Source organism: Pimephales promelas, chromosome 18 (genome assembly GCF_988280905.1).
Source record: "Pimephales promelas chromosome 18, fPimPro1.hap1.1, whole genome shotgun sequence".
NCBI classification, from domain to species: Eukaryota; Metazoa; Chordata; class Actinopteri; order Cypriniformes; family Leuciscidae; genus Pimephales; species Pimephales promelas.
The window spans coordinates 6,996,562-7,015,082 of NC_142786.1; the positions used below are offsets into that span (position 1 = coordinate 6,996,562).

Sequence of the window (18,521 nt, forward strand, 5' to 3'; positions counted from 1 at the left end):
CGAGGATTATGAAATTATGCAAACCCCGCATATTTTGCACCGAAATCGGCAATTTATGCGGCGAAAGTGCGGCGTATTTGAAAAAATGCGGCCCCCGCATAAATATGCGGACTTTGGCTGATTTTGCATTGAATTCAGCGATCGCATAATCGCGTTTTTCTGGAGGGACTGAACAATCCTCAGTGAAATGAAGCAAACAGACGGATAATGTTTTACCTCATCAGCTGGAACGTCATTAAAAATAATGTTGATCCATGCAGTCCTATTGGAATCCAGAGGACCCATATGCAGCGACTGTCTTCTTCCACAACCAGGTGCTGCACAATATTTTCTATTGCTCGGTAGCTCGATCCGATTTGTCATTTCGAGGCAGGCCTATGTTATTTAGCCATGCGTGTAATGCGCGAATGGGTGGGCTGGGCTAAACCAGCCATGTTGAAGTAGGCGTTGATCTTCTTCTGCGGGGGTGGTGTTTTATCCTTTTTGTCGTCATAGTTCCCCACGTTGAAAAACGAGTCGTTTGCTGAGGCTGGTGTCAATAAACGCTTTTATTGGACTAACAAGGACGTTTTCAGTTCTGAAACTTACAGGATATTCTTATAATATGATGACCTCTTAGATGTCAACTGATTTCTCAGTTCATCACCCCTTTAAGTAGAACAATTGTTTTTAATATTGATAAGCACATCACCTCTTTTCTCACAGTGTCTGAAATGGCTCCATAAAGTATTTAGTTTTGCTAAATCCCTCCTTTCCAAGAGCTTCTGATCGGTCAGATGGCCCAGTCTGTTGTTGTTGGCCTACCGCTTGCAGCGTGGATCTGAAGTTTAGTTTAAAATCAACATGGAATATAGAAATAAATTGGCCAATCTACGTTCTGGCTCCATGTCATGGTCAAAAAGCCCTCTAAAAATGCAGATGATATTTTTCATGATTGTTTCTTAATCTCATTATAAATAATTGTTTTTTTTATTTGCAGTGCAATGGAGGGAAAACCTGATAGCCAGTCCTCCCCAGAGTGCACAGGCGCTACTACCGTGGAACAAGCCCCAACCCCATCAGTGACCACTCAACGGGAGAAGAGAGTTGCTAGACCACCCAAAAAGAAATTTCAAAAGGCGGGGCTTTACTCTGACGTGTACAAGACTGATGAGTAAGGGTGAACATGTTCAGCAAGCCCTTTTTATCATCTAACATTCATGTCCCAGGTAAATAAAGGCTTTCTTTCTGCGTTTCCCCATCAGTCCTCGCAGTCAGCTGCTACAGCTAAAGAAGGAGAAGTTAGAATACACTCCAGGTGAACATGAGTATGGCCTTCTACCTGCTCCCATTCATGTTGGTGAGTCCTAACTTACAGTTGTAGCCTTTTAGTCTACAGATTTTGACATGTTTGTCGAATTGCTGTTTAGGATTTTCGCCATAACATTTTAAAAGAACTATTATTTAAACAAATAAGCTTGTGGACTTGTATTGGTATACAGCTGTCAGTGTCATTCCTAACCAGTTTATTATGGATGGCCTCGTGGGCAATCAGGCTGATTAGTTATGGTTTATGAGTTATGAGGTGATTTGTTGATTCAATATTGGAGTGAGGCAGCCTCAATTTAAAGGACAAAGCAACTGAACTAATAACTGCTATTTGTCTTTGGTGTTTGTCCAGGGAAATACTTGAGACAGAAACGCATTGATTTCCAGCTGCCTTATGACATCCTGTGGCTTTGGAAACATGATCAGGTAGCTCCTTAAAACCACATCTTGAGTTGACAGCTGCATTTGTCATTTATGTTTTTTGCTGCAAAAATCATTTTATTCATCAGTATTTAGTTCTTGTTTTCTAATAAAACATCCTTAAAACTAGATACATTGACTTGTTTTCAGAGAATATATCATACAAGCATAAATCTAACAATAATTAGTGAGGTTTATGACAATATAATTAGCCAAAAAGGGTTATAAAAATAAACTTAATTCGGGATATATTTAATAAAGACAAGTTTTAACATTTAAAAAGATTTTTAGCAGTTTAATCTCTGAATGCTTGCAAAAATCTTTCTAATAAAAGATTAATCTTTTTAGCTTCACAAGAGACCTGATGTGCCTCTCTACAAGAAGATCAGATCCAGTAAGCAAATTTGAATTGTTTTAATTGCTGCCCAGAACTTGCATCTGTTTCCAAAAATATACTGGAAGTTGTTGATTTTCAGGACTGCTCTCATTTTTGTATTGTGTTTTGTGTGCATGCTTGCTGATGATTAAGAATAACACATTAATCTTTTTTCAATTAGATGTCTATGTGGATGTGAAGCCTCTTTCTGGCTATGAAGCCACTACTTGCAACTGCAGGGCGCCTGAAGACCACAACGAGAAGGGCTGTCAGGACGACTGTCTAAACAGGTAACTGAACAGGGCAATTAAATACTTATTGAGGCCTACATCATCTTCTATGCACACTCATTAGTGCAGTTGTAGTTCATAATGTGGATCCCATTGGTTTCTCATCTCTCTCTGTCTTAGGATGATCTTTGCTGAGTGTTCTCCAAGTACATGTCCGAGTGGTGATCAGTGTGATAACCAGCATATCCAGAAGCATGAGGGGGTGCAGTGCCTTGAACGTTTCCGAGCTGAGGGGAAGGGCTGGGGGATCCGCACCAAGCAGCCCCTACGTTCCGGACAATTCATCATTGAGTACTTGGGAGAGGTGGTCAGCGAACATGAGTTCAGGTTAGCCACATTTTGGCTGTAAACAGCAACTAGTTTGAACATTTTACAATTTGGTATTGTCCAACCTATATTTAAACCACTATAATTTCCTTTTGTAGCCTATACAGCATCAATTTTTCTTGGGAATGAAAGGCCTACACAGTGGCCAGGTGGATTTTGGGCCATTTTATTGTGTGTAATGGTGCATTATCGTGGCATGGCACACCCTTCAGGGTGCAATGTGTGAACATTAGGTGCAAATGGTCCTCCCGAATGGTTTGGTAGTCCTTGTCCTAGGGAATGCAGTCATATTGCAGCCCAAACCATCACTGATCCACCGCATCAACAGTCCGGATATTAAGCCTCTTTGGGGCTTCTCCACACCGTAACTCCCACGGATGTGGTGAAGACTGTGAAGGTGGACTCATTAGAGAACAATAGATGTTTCACATTGTCCACAGCCCAAGATTTACACTGTTGGCACCAATGAAACCAACATTTGGCATTGGCACAAGTGACCAAAGGTTTGGCTATAGCAGCCCGACCAAGCTTCCTACTAACAGTTTTGGTGGAAACAGGAGTTTTTATTCTGTAGAGTGTTGGGCAGCTGTGGTTTTATGATTTTTGGAGACAATCCAGGTTAGTAACTGGACATCCCTTTCAGACAGCTTCCTCTTGCATCGACGGTTACTCCTGTTAGATGTGGTTTGTCCTATGTGGTGGTATACACAATAAAGACTTTGTGTCCTGGTCACAGATGAGCCAGCGAGACATGCACCAACAATTTGTCCTCTTTTGAACTCTGATATTTCTCCCATCATGTTTTGTGGATTGCAATATTTTATGTACATTGGATTGTACATTGGATATTTTATGTACATGTGGATTGAATTTTTAATATAAATTATTTATAAAACAGGTTTTTACATTCATTCATTTATATTTTTTTTATAATACATTGTTTTTTATAATTAATATAAATACCTTAACCTTTATCAGTCCCTCCAGAAAAACGCGATTATGCGATCGCTGAATTCCATGCAAAATCAGCCAAAGTCCGCATATTTATGCGGGGGCCGCATTTTTTCAAATACGCCGCACTTTCGCCGCATAAATTGCCGATTTCCGTGCAAAATATGCGGGGTTTGCATAATTTCATAATCCTCACATTTTCGTTGCAAAAAAAGTCACATGTATTATAGCAAAAAGTTGAAAAATGAAATGCAGCCATTTCCCCCTGTTTCCATGGGAACGTTATGAAGTGACGCAATTACGCGACGCCAGACAGACTCACGGAGGCGATTGACATCTCACAAATCGAACTTGTATAACTGTCTGTCACACGTTCTACCGTCACATCGTTACTTAATAAACAACATAAGATAAAAGAAGTAGCATCAAACAGAAATTACCCGCACACATGGGGTGTTCGAGGCGCACATATAACACTGCAGAGAGTTCAACAGGGAGCGCGCAGCTCTTAAAGGGGCCACACGTTATTTACACTCGTTACAGTCTGAAATAAAACAAGATGAGAAATTAAATATTCCCAGCACTTTCTATGATATAGTATGCTTGCTTATCAAAGGAAGTAATAAGAAATGACTCTTACATTAGCCTAGTGAGAACAGGATGTTGGGGGAATCACTTTTTTTCTCTTTTTCATCAAACTGCAATTTTTGCAAGTTTCCCTCAATTTTTGCAAATTCCTGCAATTTCATTGCATAAATATCCCACATATTCCATCGCATTTTTAAAGAAAACAGGCCGCATAATCAATTTTTGCACGCAACAATCACAAAATAACTCAGTGTTTTTCTGGAAGGACTGAATACTATAATGGTAAATGTTATATATAAATCGCAATTTTTTTCACAAATTTTTGGAAATTACCACCACAAAATCAGTCATTTTGATCGCAAAAATCACACAAAAAAAATCGTGAAATCCTGGAGGGACTGCTTTATGAAATGGTGTGTATTATTTGAATTATATTATTTATTATTATTACGTTTAGGAGTCGCATGATGGAGCAGTACTTCTCCCACAGCGGCAACTACTGTCTGAACCTGGACAGCGGCATGGTCATCGACAGCTACCGCATGGGCAACGAGGCTCGCTTTGTCAACCACAGCTGCGAGCCCAACTGTGAGATGCAGAAATGGTGAGTGAAACGAGACCGCTGATGAGTCACTGTTGAAGTATGGCATTAAAATCCCATCAGCTTCTGATGAATTCAGAAACAGAAAGGTCATTTTTAACGGTGAGTCAGTGGGGACGTGGACAACCACGAGTACTGAGTAAGCAATGACTTTATCCTCTAGAAATTGCAGTATTATGAACAAGCCATGGTTATGTTGAAAAATTTAATAAGAGGAAGGTCACATTTTTGTCTTTTACACATGGTGTTGAAACTTGTTTCATAATAAATTAGTGTAATTAGTCGAAACAGAAAGATTATATATTAGCAACAGGATTGTGAACTCAAGATCCAGGTCAGTAGCCAACATCTGCTTGGCACCGTTACAGACACGTCGGGTCTACAGTCTACAGAAAAATTGTATCTTCTGTTCCACCTTTTGCTCTGTCTACGTTTTTTTCTCTTTCACACAAATACATATTAAAAACTGTACTTGTTGGCTGAATGGTGGCAGATCATCCATCTTTTCACACAAGAGCGATTATCTGAAGCTTGTGTTTTAGGGTGGGGGACACAGCTGTGCTGCCCAGTGTTTAGCTGTTAGAGTGCACACACACCCACATCTGTGCCAAAATGGCCGCATTCTACCTTAATGCATATTGTACAACTCAGCCTAGAAGTCCACAATGCTTGATGTTGCTTAACATTCTGATGGCTTAAGTTAATTTGATTTTAAAAAGATCGACATTCAGACTTTTTGAACCGTAAAGGATATGTAAAAATATTATTATTAATCTCATTCTCAGGAGAAAGTCTCGTTGAACATCGCTTGTCTGATCAGATTATTAGAGCTGTAACAATTTGCTTCATAAGTGCTGTAGAATCCCCACTGAGGTTGAATGTTTCTCTCAGGTCGGTGAATGGCGTGTACCGTATTGGTCTGTTTGCTCTGAAAGACATCAACAGCGGAATAGAACTGACATATGACTACAACTTCCACTCCTTCAACATGGAAGAACAGGTATGTTAAAAAGAGTTGCAGTCACCCGTGTCCCGCATGTCAGGAACATACCTGTCTTAAGCATGTACATACACATGAATATGCAGCTGTGTTTTGTTGCGGATGCTTGTACTTATTCGTCCAGATCGCTGGTGTTGATTCAGTCACTCATAGCCTCTGGATTCTTCCAGCCACAGAGTCTAGAAGGGTTGGGACTCCAAATAACATTATATACAGGGCTTATACAACTATATACAACTTTTTTTGCTCACCAGCCACTGTGGCTAGTGGTTTTCCAAAGTTACCAGCTGCAGCATTTCAACTGGTCACAATTTTGACATAGATACCATGGGGAAAAACTGCCTAATAGATATGTTTAATATTTGGCAGCAGGTATATTAGGCAGCTGTCACTTTAAGACCTGACACAGATCCATTATACTGTTACACATGTGTTTTCTTTCTCAATTGTTGTGTTTACGTTCACTTAAAACATAACTGTGTTCACGTGAAAACTCTCCAAGAGTGACAATAATTCAACACCAATAATATTCATCCAAAGTAGAGCCCGACCGATAAAGGATTTTGAAGGCCGATACCGATACAAATATTTTGGGGTTTTAAAATCCGATATATCGGCCGATATTTTATTTATTTATTTATTTATTTTTTAACTGGACATGATAGTCACACATTTTGTCATGCTTATTTGAGTTAAGAGAACTGATGGAGATGTTCTTTTAATTGTTATTCAAGCAATGTATGTCTCGTGACCAACTCAACGAGTGTTGCCAACAGGAACGGTGTAGAGTGCCCTCTGGTGGACAAACTATACAACTCCAACACTCATGACATGTTTCAAGCGTGTTTCGTCCGTTTTTATTTTATTTTTGAAATATTCATTTATCTGCCATTATAACTGCCGATACAGATAGTTTGGAAAATGCCTAATATCGGCCGATAATATCGGTCTGCCGATATATCGGTCTGGATCTAATCCAAAGCAAATAAATGAGTGAGGCGAAGTGAGTTTGTGTGCCAATTCGTTGTCGGAGAGGTGAGCGCGAGAAAGTGCAGGTGGTATAGCGAATCTGTGAAAAATGAGTATTGGAATCGTTTCAGATATTTCAGGATTGATATGTATAGAAAAATCTGTATTTTTGACAGCACTAAATATTACTTAGTTTATTATTTCAGATGCCTTTTTAAAAGACTACAATGGAAAAATTTATATATTATAATATATTAACCTGCCAGAGTGACTGCGTTACACACCACTGAAATCCTCCTGCATTTGGCAGGTTGCCGGGTGCGAATGTCAAGCCCTGATTATATATGATTTTTTTATTTTGTTAACAGTTTACTTAAAGCCTTTAAATGTAATGCATTGCGAAGGTATTCATATTGTACGTTATAATGCATTATAGCTTTTCATATATAATTGTAACCAAAGTCAACGTGCATTATAATATTTGAAGATTTCTTGTTGCATCTGAATTGGTCATTTGTCATGAGTTTTAATGCATTATACTTTCTAAGGGCGAAAAAAATATTATCATATGTTATAACTATAGTTACAATTATTCACAACAAGACCATAAAATTGGCATTACAAGGCATAATTAATGTAAAAAAAATACTTTTATAATCTATTATATACAAATCCTCTAATTTTTGTAAGCTTCTATCATTTGTATTAATTTATGTATTTCACATTAATAAGGTTGTGGACATGTCAGTTTACATTTATTTACTTTTTAGTGAAATCTTACTTTTATCTCACATTTTTGATATGTGTATTTGTGACCACAAATGATGATGTTTCTCTGCTCTTGTTGCTATGCAGCAAGTCTGCAAGTGCGGCTCAGAGGGTTGCCGTGGCATCATTGGCGGGAAGAGCCAGCGAATCAATGGGCTGCCTGGGAAAGGGGGCGGATCAGGGGGCGGAGCCCGAAGGCTTGGGAGACTGAAAGAGAAACGCAAGTCCAAACACTCACTGAAGAAGCGGGTATGAGACAGTTAATTCAATAATGGTACAGTACCATTGGCTACTAGTACAGCATAGTCCTAAGGCAAAACTCTTTTCTTCTGTTTGACCTAAGGAGGAAGAGTCCAGTGACAGCAGCAAGTTTTACCAACACCTTTTAATGAAGCCCATGTCAAACAGAGAGAGGTAGGATCCCATCACAGTCTAATGAATTTGCGTTTTGTACCAACAAAAGTCATTTTTAATTTATTTTCAACGTTCAAATTACATGTTATAAATGCCTAATCTCTCATAGTAAAGGCCCAGGCATCCTCCACTGATTTTTTTGTTTAATTCAGGAACTTTGTGCTGAAACATCGAGTGTTCCTGCTGCGGAATTGGGAGAAGATGCGGGAGAAACAGGAACTTCTGAAGCGAGAGGGAGAGAGAGAGCGAGAGAGGGAGAACAGCAGCCTGTCTCTTTACACACGCTGGGGAGGAGTCATCCGCGATGACGGGAACATCAAGTCAGGTGTGTGAACAATATGCATCCCAGCTGATTAATATGATGCATGCAAGTTTGTCATTTATTGCTTTGATTATTCAGACAGTTAGTAAATCATGATTAGCATTGTTTGTTTCTTTTTTCCAGATGTATTTCTGACTCAGTTCTCGGCGCTGCAGACGTCACGCTCTGTTCGCACACGCAGACTTGCGGCGGCCGAGGAGAACACGGAAGTTACACGCACTGCACGCCTGGCACACATCTTCAAAGAGATCTGTGACATGATCACAAGCTACAAGGGTAAACAGACGCTAATTCATTCAGACACACCATCACACTTAAACCCATAAAAACCTGCAGTTTATGCTATTGTTGGCTGTCGCTTTAATTGCTGCATAATCATTTTCATTATGCAAAGCAAGAACCAAAGTCGTAATCGTGGCATAATGGAGTTACACTGAGTTTGACATGCTTTTCACATCTGTAGTTTCTCAGTTTGGTTGACTGGACTGTAATCAGTTGTGAACTTATTACTAAACGCTGACACTCGTTAGTCATTTGTTCTAATGGAAATATGATAAAATGATTTAGCTATGCAAAATTCAATTAGTGAGGTATGCGATTCTGCAAAATTCTTTTACTTTTGATTTCATCTAGAATGTTGAATCTAATTTTTGTTTTATTGCTTCAGTGTCAGACTTGTTTGGACTTACACACTCACATAATCAATTGCTTTCTTGTACTTTGAAGATTCATCTGGTCAGACTCTTGCTGCTCCGCTGCTTAACCTCCCTTCTAGGAAGAGGTGAGAACAATATTATGTTCTTAATACAGATTATTTACAACATGAATATGTACTTTGTAGTTATTTGGTGCTATTTATTTGGTATTAAATGGTCTGCAGACTGGCTTAAAGGGGTAGTTCACTTTTTAAAAAAAACTTGCTGATAATTTACTCACCCCCATGTCATCCAAGATGTCCATGTCTTACTTCCTTCAGTTGAAAAGAAATTAAGGTTTTTGATGAAAACATTACAGGATTTTTCTCCATATAATGGACTTCAATGGGAACCAAACGGTTCAAGGTCCAAAAGACAGTTTCAGTGCAAACTGCAAACTGTTCAAAGGGCTTTAAACGATTCCAGACGACGAATAAGGGTCTTATCAAGCAAAACGATCGCTCATTTAAAAGAAAATAACAAAGTTTAAGTTTTATAAGCTCAAATGGTCGCCTTGCTCTGTTCTGTGATACGCGTTCGTGACTCCTGTTCGAACTTGTTTATCAAAATGAACGAATCTTTTTTTGTGTCATTTGGTTCATTCAACATACGAAATTGAATCGAAATTGAAGATTCGTTCATTTTGGATGATATCTTGGATGACATGGGGGGTGAGTAAATTATCAGCAAAAGTTTTTTTAAAAGTGAACTACTTTAAGGCCCTGATATACTTCAGGCGAAGTTAAAGAACGAACTGGTGTGACGTCTTTTCAAAACAAAATCAGACCAAAACAAAGTTAGTTTGGAGTTCATTTTGGGAGTTTGAAACTGCTTTCCGAAGTGAACTTTCCATATAAGTATATGATCGGCTGTTAAACACCTTGGTACTACCATTGGTCCGTGGCGATGATGTAATAGCCTTATTTGATGTGGAACTTTTCTCCGGTTCATTTTCTTCTGTTCATTTTGTCGAGGTCAGATGTCACGCAAAAGAGCTGGAGAGCTGCCTTATAGTACAAATTGACTGTTTTCTTCCTGTTATTATGCATGTTTGTGTTGTTGAAACTGAAAGTTAAGCGAGTAAGCAGTCTGAACATTGACTTAGTTGTCAGAGACCTGCAGATAGGGTTCTTATGAAAGTCTGGGGATTTATAACTGCAGTGAGAACAGTCTTGTGGTCACTATAATGTCATCATCCTTCATGGCAATAGTTTTCCATGTTTATGTGTGTCTACAGAAATACACAGTACTATGAGAAGGTCACCGATCCACTAGATCTCAGTACCATAGAGAAGCAGATCCTCACTGGACACTACAAAACCGTCGAGGCATTTGATGCGGACATGCTCAAAGTGTTCCGCAATGCTGAGGTTAGTTACACTTCTCAGGCTCTTTACTTACTCACAAATATGATTACTGTAGTCTATAATGTAAATCATTATGATATAATTCTAATGAATACAAATCATTGTAATTATTATAAGTACTCAAGTATAATGAATAAATAAGTTATTTGGACAAAAGTATGGAAGCTTGTTTCCACCATAGAATGAAAAATATACAAGGTAATTGCGACTTTTTATCTCACGATTCTGACTTTTTTTCTCACAATTGCGAGTTTACTTCTCACAATTCTGACTTTTTAGACCTTATTAATGTGATTCTAATTCTGACCTTATTAATGTGATTCTCAGAATTGCGAGATGGAAAGTCAGAATTGCGAGATATAAATTAAGAATTACTTGATATAAAGTCGCAATTGCGAGATGTATACAGTTGCAATTGCGAGATATAAATTCGCTATTCCGAGATATAAAGTCGCAATTGCAAGATATAAAGTCAGAATTGCGAGATATAAAGTCAGAATTGTGTGATATAAAGTCGCAATTGCGTGATATAAAGTCGCAATTGCGAGAATTAAAGTCAGAATTTAGAGATATAAAGTCAGAATTGCGTGATAAAGTCAGAATTGAATGATAAAGTCAGAATTGCTAGATATAAAGTCAGAATTGGGTGATATAAAGTCGCAATTGTGAGAAAAAAAGTCAGAATTGTGAGATAAAAAGTCACAATTATTTATTTTATTTTTTTGTTCAGTGGCGCAAACAAGCTTCCATACAAAAGAGTTTTAAGATGCACTGTAATTTTATCCTCATTAGAAAAACGTAAAAACAAAAGAAAAGTTGTAGAAAACTCTTCTCTGGCTTATTCTGCAGCACTTTCCTAAATCCCTTCTTCTTCTCAACAGAAATATTATGGCCGCAAGTCTGCTGTGGGTCGTGACGTGTGCCGGCTGCGGAAGGCGTACTATGGCGCGCGTCATGAGGCTGCTGTGCAGATTGATGAGATCGTGGGCGAGACGGCCAGTGAGGCCGACAGCTCTGATTCGCTGGAGAGAGACCACGCCCACAATCACCATGACGGAGGGGGCAGCCACGACAAAGACGATGATGTGATCCGCTGCATCTGTGGCATGTACAAGGACGAAGGACTCATGATCCAGTGTGAGAAGTGCATGGTATGTGCTCATAACAAAACCTTTTTTTTAATTTGATTGTATTACCAAAAAATACTTTGAGTTGTTTTAGTTACCAATAACAACTGTAAGCTATTTAACTATTCATTATTCATATTGTGAATAGTCTCTAATATGTATGTTCTGTGTTTCTGTCTGTCAGGTGTGGCAGCATTGTGATTGCATGCGTTTGGAGGCAGAAGTGGAGCATTATCTCTGTGAGCTGTGTGACCCTCGTCCAGTGGACAGGGTATGTGACCTTTCAGTCTGTGTAACCTTACAATTCATTCTTCCTCCGTGACTGTGTTTAGAACAGCCATATGCTCTCTTATCACAACATTTTAAAGGTCACTTTAAGATTAAGATCTTCTCTGTCATTCGGGAAGTTCTGAACTTTTGAAAGGATTTTTCATTTTGTCTTTTATGCATTTTCCTTTCATTGCTGCAACAGGAAGTCCCAATGGTGCCCCAACCCAGCTATGCCCAATCAGGATCCATCTATTATATATGCCTGCTGCGTGATGACTTACTATTGCATCAGGGTATGTGCATGTGTGTGTTTGTGAAAAAAAAAGAAATGAATACTTTTATTCAGCAAGGACACATCAACTTGATCGAAAGTGACAGTAAAAGACAGTGTTGCAAAAGATTTCTATTTCTACTTAATGCTGTTCATTTTCAACTTTCTATTCATCAGAGAATCCAAAAAAATGTATCTGGGTTTCCACGTGGAACATGAAAGTTTAGCTTTGCCGTCACAGGAATAAACAACATTTCTTTTAAATTGTAATAATATTTCAAAGTATTTCTGTTTTTACTGTATTTTTGATCAAATAAATGTAGCCTTGGTGAGCATAAGAGACTTTATTTCAATCTTAAAGACTTAAATCTTACTGTTTTTTAACTGTATTTTTGTTCAAATGTGTTGAAATGGTATTTTTGTTCAAATGTGTTGAAATGATGTTTTGTTTGAATCTTATATTTATTTATGTTTGCGTGTGGCCATCGTAGGTGACTGTGTGTACCTCATGCGGGACAGCAGACGCACACAAGAAGGCCAGCCGGTGCGTCAATCATACCGTCTCCTGTCTCATATCAACAGAGACAAACTGGACATCTTCCGTATCGAGAAACTCTGGAAAAATGAAAAGTGAGATTTCCCACACTCACACTATTTAAAACATTCTGATTCAGTTGTTTATTTGGACACCTTAAACACACAAATGAAGTTATTTTAAAAATGAAATCTGAGAGATTTCTCTTTCCATTAACCATCTATGCAACTACCACTTTGACGCTTCAAAAAGTTCAGAAAGAGATTGTAAAACTAATTCATATGAATTCATATAAACTTTTGATCAGTGAACATTAAACAGAAGCTCAACCGAACCTGCTTGACACATGTTAAAATGCGTTGCGTAACACGTGAGAATGAACCTCATTGGTTCTTGCACCTCAAATGAACATGCTTGAGCTTCCGTCTACCACAAAAAATGTGCGAGTTGATGAATGTTTATGTGCACTGTAAAAAATAAACCGCAAATTTTACGGTAAAAAAACGGCAGCTGTGGTTGCCAGAACTTTACCGTTAAAAATACGGCAGGAACGTTAATGGTTTTACAGACTTAACTTAAAATTTACAGTAATAAACCGTATTTTATCTTCTGATAAAATGTTGATTTACCAACTTATTGACGTATTGATATCTGTTTTAGACCATTGTAATACACTGACAACCATATTGTAATACACTGACAACCATCAATCATCACAGCAGTGATGAGAGTTACTTGAGCAATCACAGCTCATCATAAGTGATTACTTATTTAAGATTACTTACTTTATTACTTATATAAAGAAGCTGCACAGTGTCATTCACACAAACACTAAACACCATCATGGTAACACACATGAAATTAAAAAATGCAATAAACATTAATTTAACAACATTAAATGTAACACAAAACAACTGATTGTTTAAAAAAAAAAAAAACTATGAGGAACTATAGTTATTTCAACAAAAATACATCAAATGTGAAGTGTCACACAGGGAATTGTGGGAATGTCAATGTACGTTTTTTCACTGTAAATTATACAACGATTTGTTCTTTTTCACTTTCAAAAACTGTAAATTTAACGGTATTTTACTGTAAAATTATATCACAGTTATTTACCGTATAAAGTACGGAAACTTTCTGTTAACCAATTAACAGTTTTGCACTGTAGCATTTTTACAGTCTTTTACTGTTAAAATCACAGATATTTTTTACAGTGTGAATAAAAGCCTAAATTCAATCTTTTCAGCATAAAAACTGATCGAGCCTCTTGGATTAAACCTCGTGATTGATATGGATTAGTTTTACGATCTCTTTATAAACTTTCGAAGCGTCAAAGTAGTTGCTTAGTTGTCAATAGAGGGTAGAGCCCGACCGACAAAGGATTTTGAAGGCCGATACCGATACAAATATTTTTGGGTTTTAAAATCGGATATTCCGATATATCGGCCGATAGTTTTTTTTTTTATTAAATATTGTTGGATTTCACACATGTGTAAAAGAAAAGCTAACTTTTCTGCACGAGATACGTTTGATACGTCTGATGTCTAAATGTTCACTCCTCGCAAGTATAACTTACATTTTACAATGCAGGGACTGTAACTAGAGATATGCTAGTTATAAATACAGTAATCATTACTTTATTTAGGCAGAAAAAGTTCATTGTTGTTTCCAAGCTCATTAATGTTAACGTTAGCGGTCTTCCACTGATGATAGTGGCATTAGCTTGCTTTGTGGTTAGCTAGTCTATGATGAGCCATAATTTAGCAATAGATAACATCATACTGCAAATTGTAAAACATACATTTTCAATATAACAGGCCAAGGAGAGATGATTGAAGTGTGTTTCGTTTGTTTTTATTTTATTTTTTAAATATTCATTTAACGGCCATTATAACTGCCGATACCGATATTTTGGAAAATGCCTAATATCGGCCGGCCGATATATCGGTCTGGCTCTAATAGAGGGACAGAAAGCTCTCCGATTTCATCAAAAAGATCTTCATTTGTGTTCCGAAGACGAACCAGTCTCATGGGTTTGGAATGAATTTTCATTTTTTGGGGAACTAATATTTTTAAATGTGATCTGGACTGTCTTTCTCTTTCTGTAGAGGTGAAAGGTTTGCCTTTGGTCATCACTATTTCCGCCCCCATGAAACACACCACTCTCCTTCCCGCCGCTTCTATCATAACGAGTTATTCCGAGTGCCTCTCTATGAGATCATACCACTGGAGGCGGTGGTGGGGATGTGCTGTGTGTTGGACCTGTACACTTACTGCAAGGGTGAGACGTTCACACGTACAACCGTTTTAAATAAATCAACCGTAAGATTCAAGAGATGCACTGAACCAGATGTTTCATGCTGAAAACACCACACTCTTTGCATGCTAATGACCGCTTCTCTTGCTAATGGATTCAGGTCGTCCGAAAGGGGTAAAGGAACAGGATGTTTACATTTGCGACTACCGGCTGGATAAATCGGCACACCTGTTCTACAAGATCCACCGCAACCGATACCCGGTGTGCACCAAGCCCTACGCTTTCAACCACTTCCCCAAAAGATTGGCGCCGAAGAGAGACTTCTCTGTGAGTAGCGGAGGGGGAAGAAATGTTTAAGAAAAAAATAAAGAGGGATGTTTTAGGACCGTTAAAGATTATTATACTGTTTCGATTATTACCTTTCACGCAGTTTGTAAAATAACTGTTTGTTAATGTAAAAGGTCTGCACGACAAATAAAGTTATTGTCTTCTAAAAGAAAAAATCGATTCTGAACTTCGAAACGAGTAGTCAGGAATTCCAGTCTCACTTTCGTAACATACCTATGTAGGTTTGTAACAAATTTGCATAATCCCAGCCTATGGGTTTAGTAACTTTGTCCTGCCCTCAAACACTGTGGTTGTAGCTGAGAAGTAACGTAGCAATGTGTTATGTTGTCGACATGTCAAGAAGACATTGTTTTCTGTGCTGTGAATCCGCTTTGCATGTAGCACTGGAATTGATACGGTAAAACCGACGCCAGCGTAACTGTTCGTATCACTGTGTATCAAGTGCTAAGGAAGCTTCCGGAGCTGAAGTTCAGATATTGTAATGGAAGTTTTGTTTCCGATACGTGCTGTAAGCAGTAGACCAATCAAAACAGAATGGGCCGTCTGACCAATCAGAGTTGAGGAAGCTCTTGCAAAGGAGGGATTTAGAGAGACCGGGGCACCTTAAAATTTAATGCATGACAACATTAATTATTATAATGTGTAACATTAGACATTTATTAATATAAATATATCACATTATGTCACACAATATATTTCTTATCTTTTTTAATTAATATGTTTGTGTGGGGTGAAATTTGATATTGATTAATTACCCATAAATGGTGTTACTTATATGTCACTAGCTTATTTTATTTATATTTTTTTTTTACAGTTTTAGATGGGGAAAAGAATGTATGTAAGAATTATGTAAAGATATTAATAACATCTATTACTTTTTTGTTTTAATTATATTTCAAAATGTTTTCTCCATCTTTCTTTTTTTCAATTTCTTTCAGATATTCACCTATAAATAACTTTTATATAAAATGTTTATTTTATTTTATACAGTTTGACAGTAGATGGGAAGTAAGAAGTGTTGAGAAGTGTTTTAGGGTGGTGAAATGTGACCTGGACAATTCTGTGAGATTCTTCCATAAATGTAATTTTGGCCAATAATAATAGTTTTAAATGGGAAATTATATTATTAATAAACATTATGAATAATAATAGTTATGTTTTGAGCTTTAATATGTAATATAATTGTTACATTATATTAAAAAAAAATATTTTTTTATTTTAGGTTGCAATTTGAGCTTGACATTTTTTTCTAAATTTAACCCGTGTTTTATTGTAGTTTAATATCATAGTTAACTAGTGCTGTCAATCAATTAAAAAAAAAAAACTCGATTATTCACACATATTTTTCTGTTATTAATCTGGCTTGGCTGCTGTCCCTTTAAAACCAGTTGCTTCTGCACATGACACACTATCTCACACACGTCTCATTTTCTCACTATTCTTTACGTTTAACTTATATAAGACTACTCTTAAGTCATGAGGGTACTCGACAAAATGGAGATTTTGGCATATTTGTTTGTGTTATTGTTCATTCAAGCAGTATTCTGGCGTGCTTCATTTTGCGTGTTCTCTTTTGTCTTGTCTCGCTTGAATGGTTTAAAAGCATTTGCATGAATAAGAGCGGGATCATCTAATGTAAAGCTAGCCAAAGGATGACATGCTGCGTTAATTGCGTTAAATATTTTAACACGTTAAACTGGACAAAAATTAAGCGCGTGCGTTAATGTTGACAGCCCTATTGTAAATATATATATTATTTTCATATTTTTGCTGTTTTCGATCAGAAGTGGTGTTATGGAGTCGATTTGATTACATTATATCTGTATTTTTTTTAATCTAAACTAGTTTTGGTTGGCGGGGTGCTTCCATTACATTTTGATGAATTTATCTCTCTTTCTACAGCCTCACTATGTGCCGGATAACTACAAGAGGAACGGCGGGCGTTCTGCCTGGAAGAGTGAGCGGCCCAAAGGTGCAACAAACTGCGATGAAGACCCCTCCCCCAGCGCATCATGTGACCAACTATCCACTGGCTACTCGAGAGATGGGGACGAGGGCGGAGGTAGAGGAGCGGAGGGAGACGTGGAGACCTCTCAAGAGGACTCCAGCACCCCTGTTCCCCAGCAATCCACATCACAGGAAAGGACGACTGGTGGAGAGGAGGAAGACGTTGAGGAAGAAGAGGAGGGTGAGGAGAGAAGAGACATGGACGAGGGCGTTCGGGAAAGGGGAGGAGGAGGGCGGGACGTGTTGGACGCCCCATGCTCAGCCTCGCTCTCCTCTTCACCTCTTCATCCATCAATCCTGGGAAGGAGGGAAGCGCAGAGAGAGCGATTGAACAAGATTCTGCTCGATCTGCTGCATCGGGCGCCCAGCAAGAATGGTAAGACTAAAGGCCCGTACACACCGGGACGAATATCAGTTTGCGTTGTTCGTCAGCATTTTTCAACACGTTTTTTGTGGTCACACCCAAGCGATTTTCGCTGACGATGAGCTGAGTGAACATGCAAATTCATTCCCTGACATTAGATGGCGCCAATTTGCTCTGCAATACCACTCCATAACAGTCTCTTTTATCAAGATGTTTGTAGTCGTTGTCGCGTTTGTCATATAGTTCTTTATGTTCTAGCACCAACGAGACCAGCAGCTCTTTATTCATCTTGCCTCGCATCTTCCTCGTCTTATTTCCTCCTGGCTGTGTAGACGGCGACGCTACTTGGCGTAGATTATCTTCTCCGTTCCGTATGTGTGCTCGGCAAAACCGTTTTGTGTTTGAGCACCCCCAAGTTTTGTTTTACTGTAACTTCAGAAGCTCCAAACACGTGAGTAAAAGCACCAATCTCATTGGTTGGATAGTTTTTGACGCGGCGCGTCAAACTAAAAAAAAAAAACGAACCCGAGGCGTTTTTTTTTTTAAATGATGCTTTTACGTGTCAGTGTGCACACTCACATTGGCGCCCTTTGTTTAGTCACGAGGCGTTAAACGTCGGTGAATATCGCACGCGAAATTCGTCCCGGTGTGAACAGGCCTTGAGAATATTAGGCTTTAGTTACATCACATCAGTATCTTGCAACCTAATTCCATTCTTTCTTTTACAAATCTGTTTATTCTTTTTGATTATGTTTATTTTATTGATGACTCCAATTTTGTCATTCAGTACCATAAATTACATTTCTTCTGAAGGGAAAGAGAGAATTCTTTGACAAGGACTTTTTATTCAGGGGTGAAATTGGACCAGGTTTTTTTTAAAACGTGTATTCATAAGCTGCTCTTTTAAAGGGATACTCCACCCAAAAATGAAAATTCTGTCCTC

At 38.1% G+C, this 18,521-nt stretch overlaps 1 protein-coding gene across 1 annotated transcript in view; it reads left to right on the forward strand.

Annotated features, from left to right (window-relative positions):
• Positions 1-18,521, forward strand: part of ash1l (ASH1 like histone lysine methyltransferase) — a 37,983-nt gene that overhangs the window by 16,751 nt on the left and 2,711 nt on the right. The window contains exons 6-26 of the mRNA XM_089122924.1: positions 980-1,153; positions 1,245-1,339; positions 1,661-1,734; positions 2,077-2,122; positions 2,286-2,394; positions 2,515-2,721; positions 4,718-4,864; positions 5,753-5,861; positions 7,686-7,847; positions 7,942-8,012; positions 8,165-8,337; positions 8,458-8,610; positions 9,061-9,115; positions 10,267-10,399; positions 11,278-11,547; positions 11,708-11,794; positions 11,996-12,086; positions 12,556-12,694; positions 14,711-14,883; positions 15,020-15,186; positions 17,110-17,590. Coding sequence (XP_088979050.1) covers positions 980-1,153; positions 1,245-1,339; positions 1,661-1,734; positions 2,077-2,122; positions 2,286-2,394; positions 2,515-2,721; positions 4,718-4,864; positions 5,753-5,861; positions 7,686-7,847; positions 7,942-8,012; positions 8,165-8,337; positions 8,458-8,610; positions 9,061-9,115; positions 10,267-10,399; positions 11,278-11,547; positions 11,708-11,794; positions 11,996-12,086; positions 12,556-12,694; positions 14,711-14,883; positions 15,020-15,186; positions 17,110-17,590 — 3,116 coding nt within the window. The remainder of the gene's footprint in view (positions 1-979; positions 1,154-1,244; positions 1,340-1,660; positions 1,735-2,076; positions 2,123-2,285; positions 2,395-2,514; positions 2,722-4,717; positions 4,865-5,752; positions 5,862-7,685; positions 7,848-7,941; positions 8,013-8,164; positions 8,338-8,457; positions 8,611-9,060; positions 9,116-10,266; positions 10,400-11,277; positions 11,548-11,707; positions 11,795-11,995; positions 12,087-12,555; positions 12,695-14,710; positions 14,884-15,019; positions 15,187-17,109; positions 17,591-18,521) is intronic.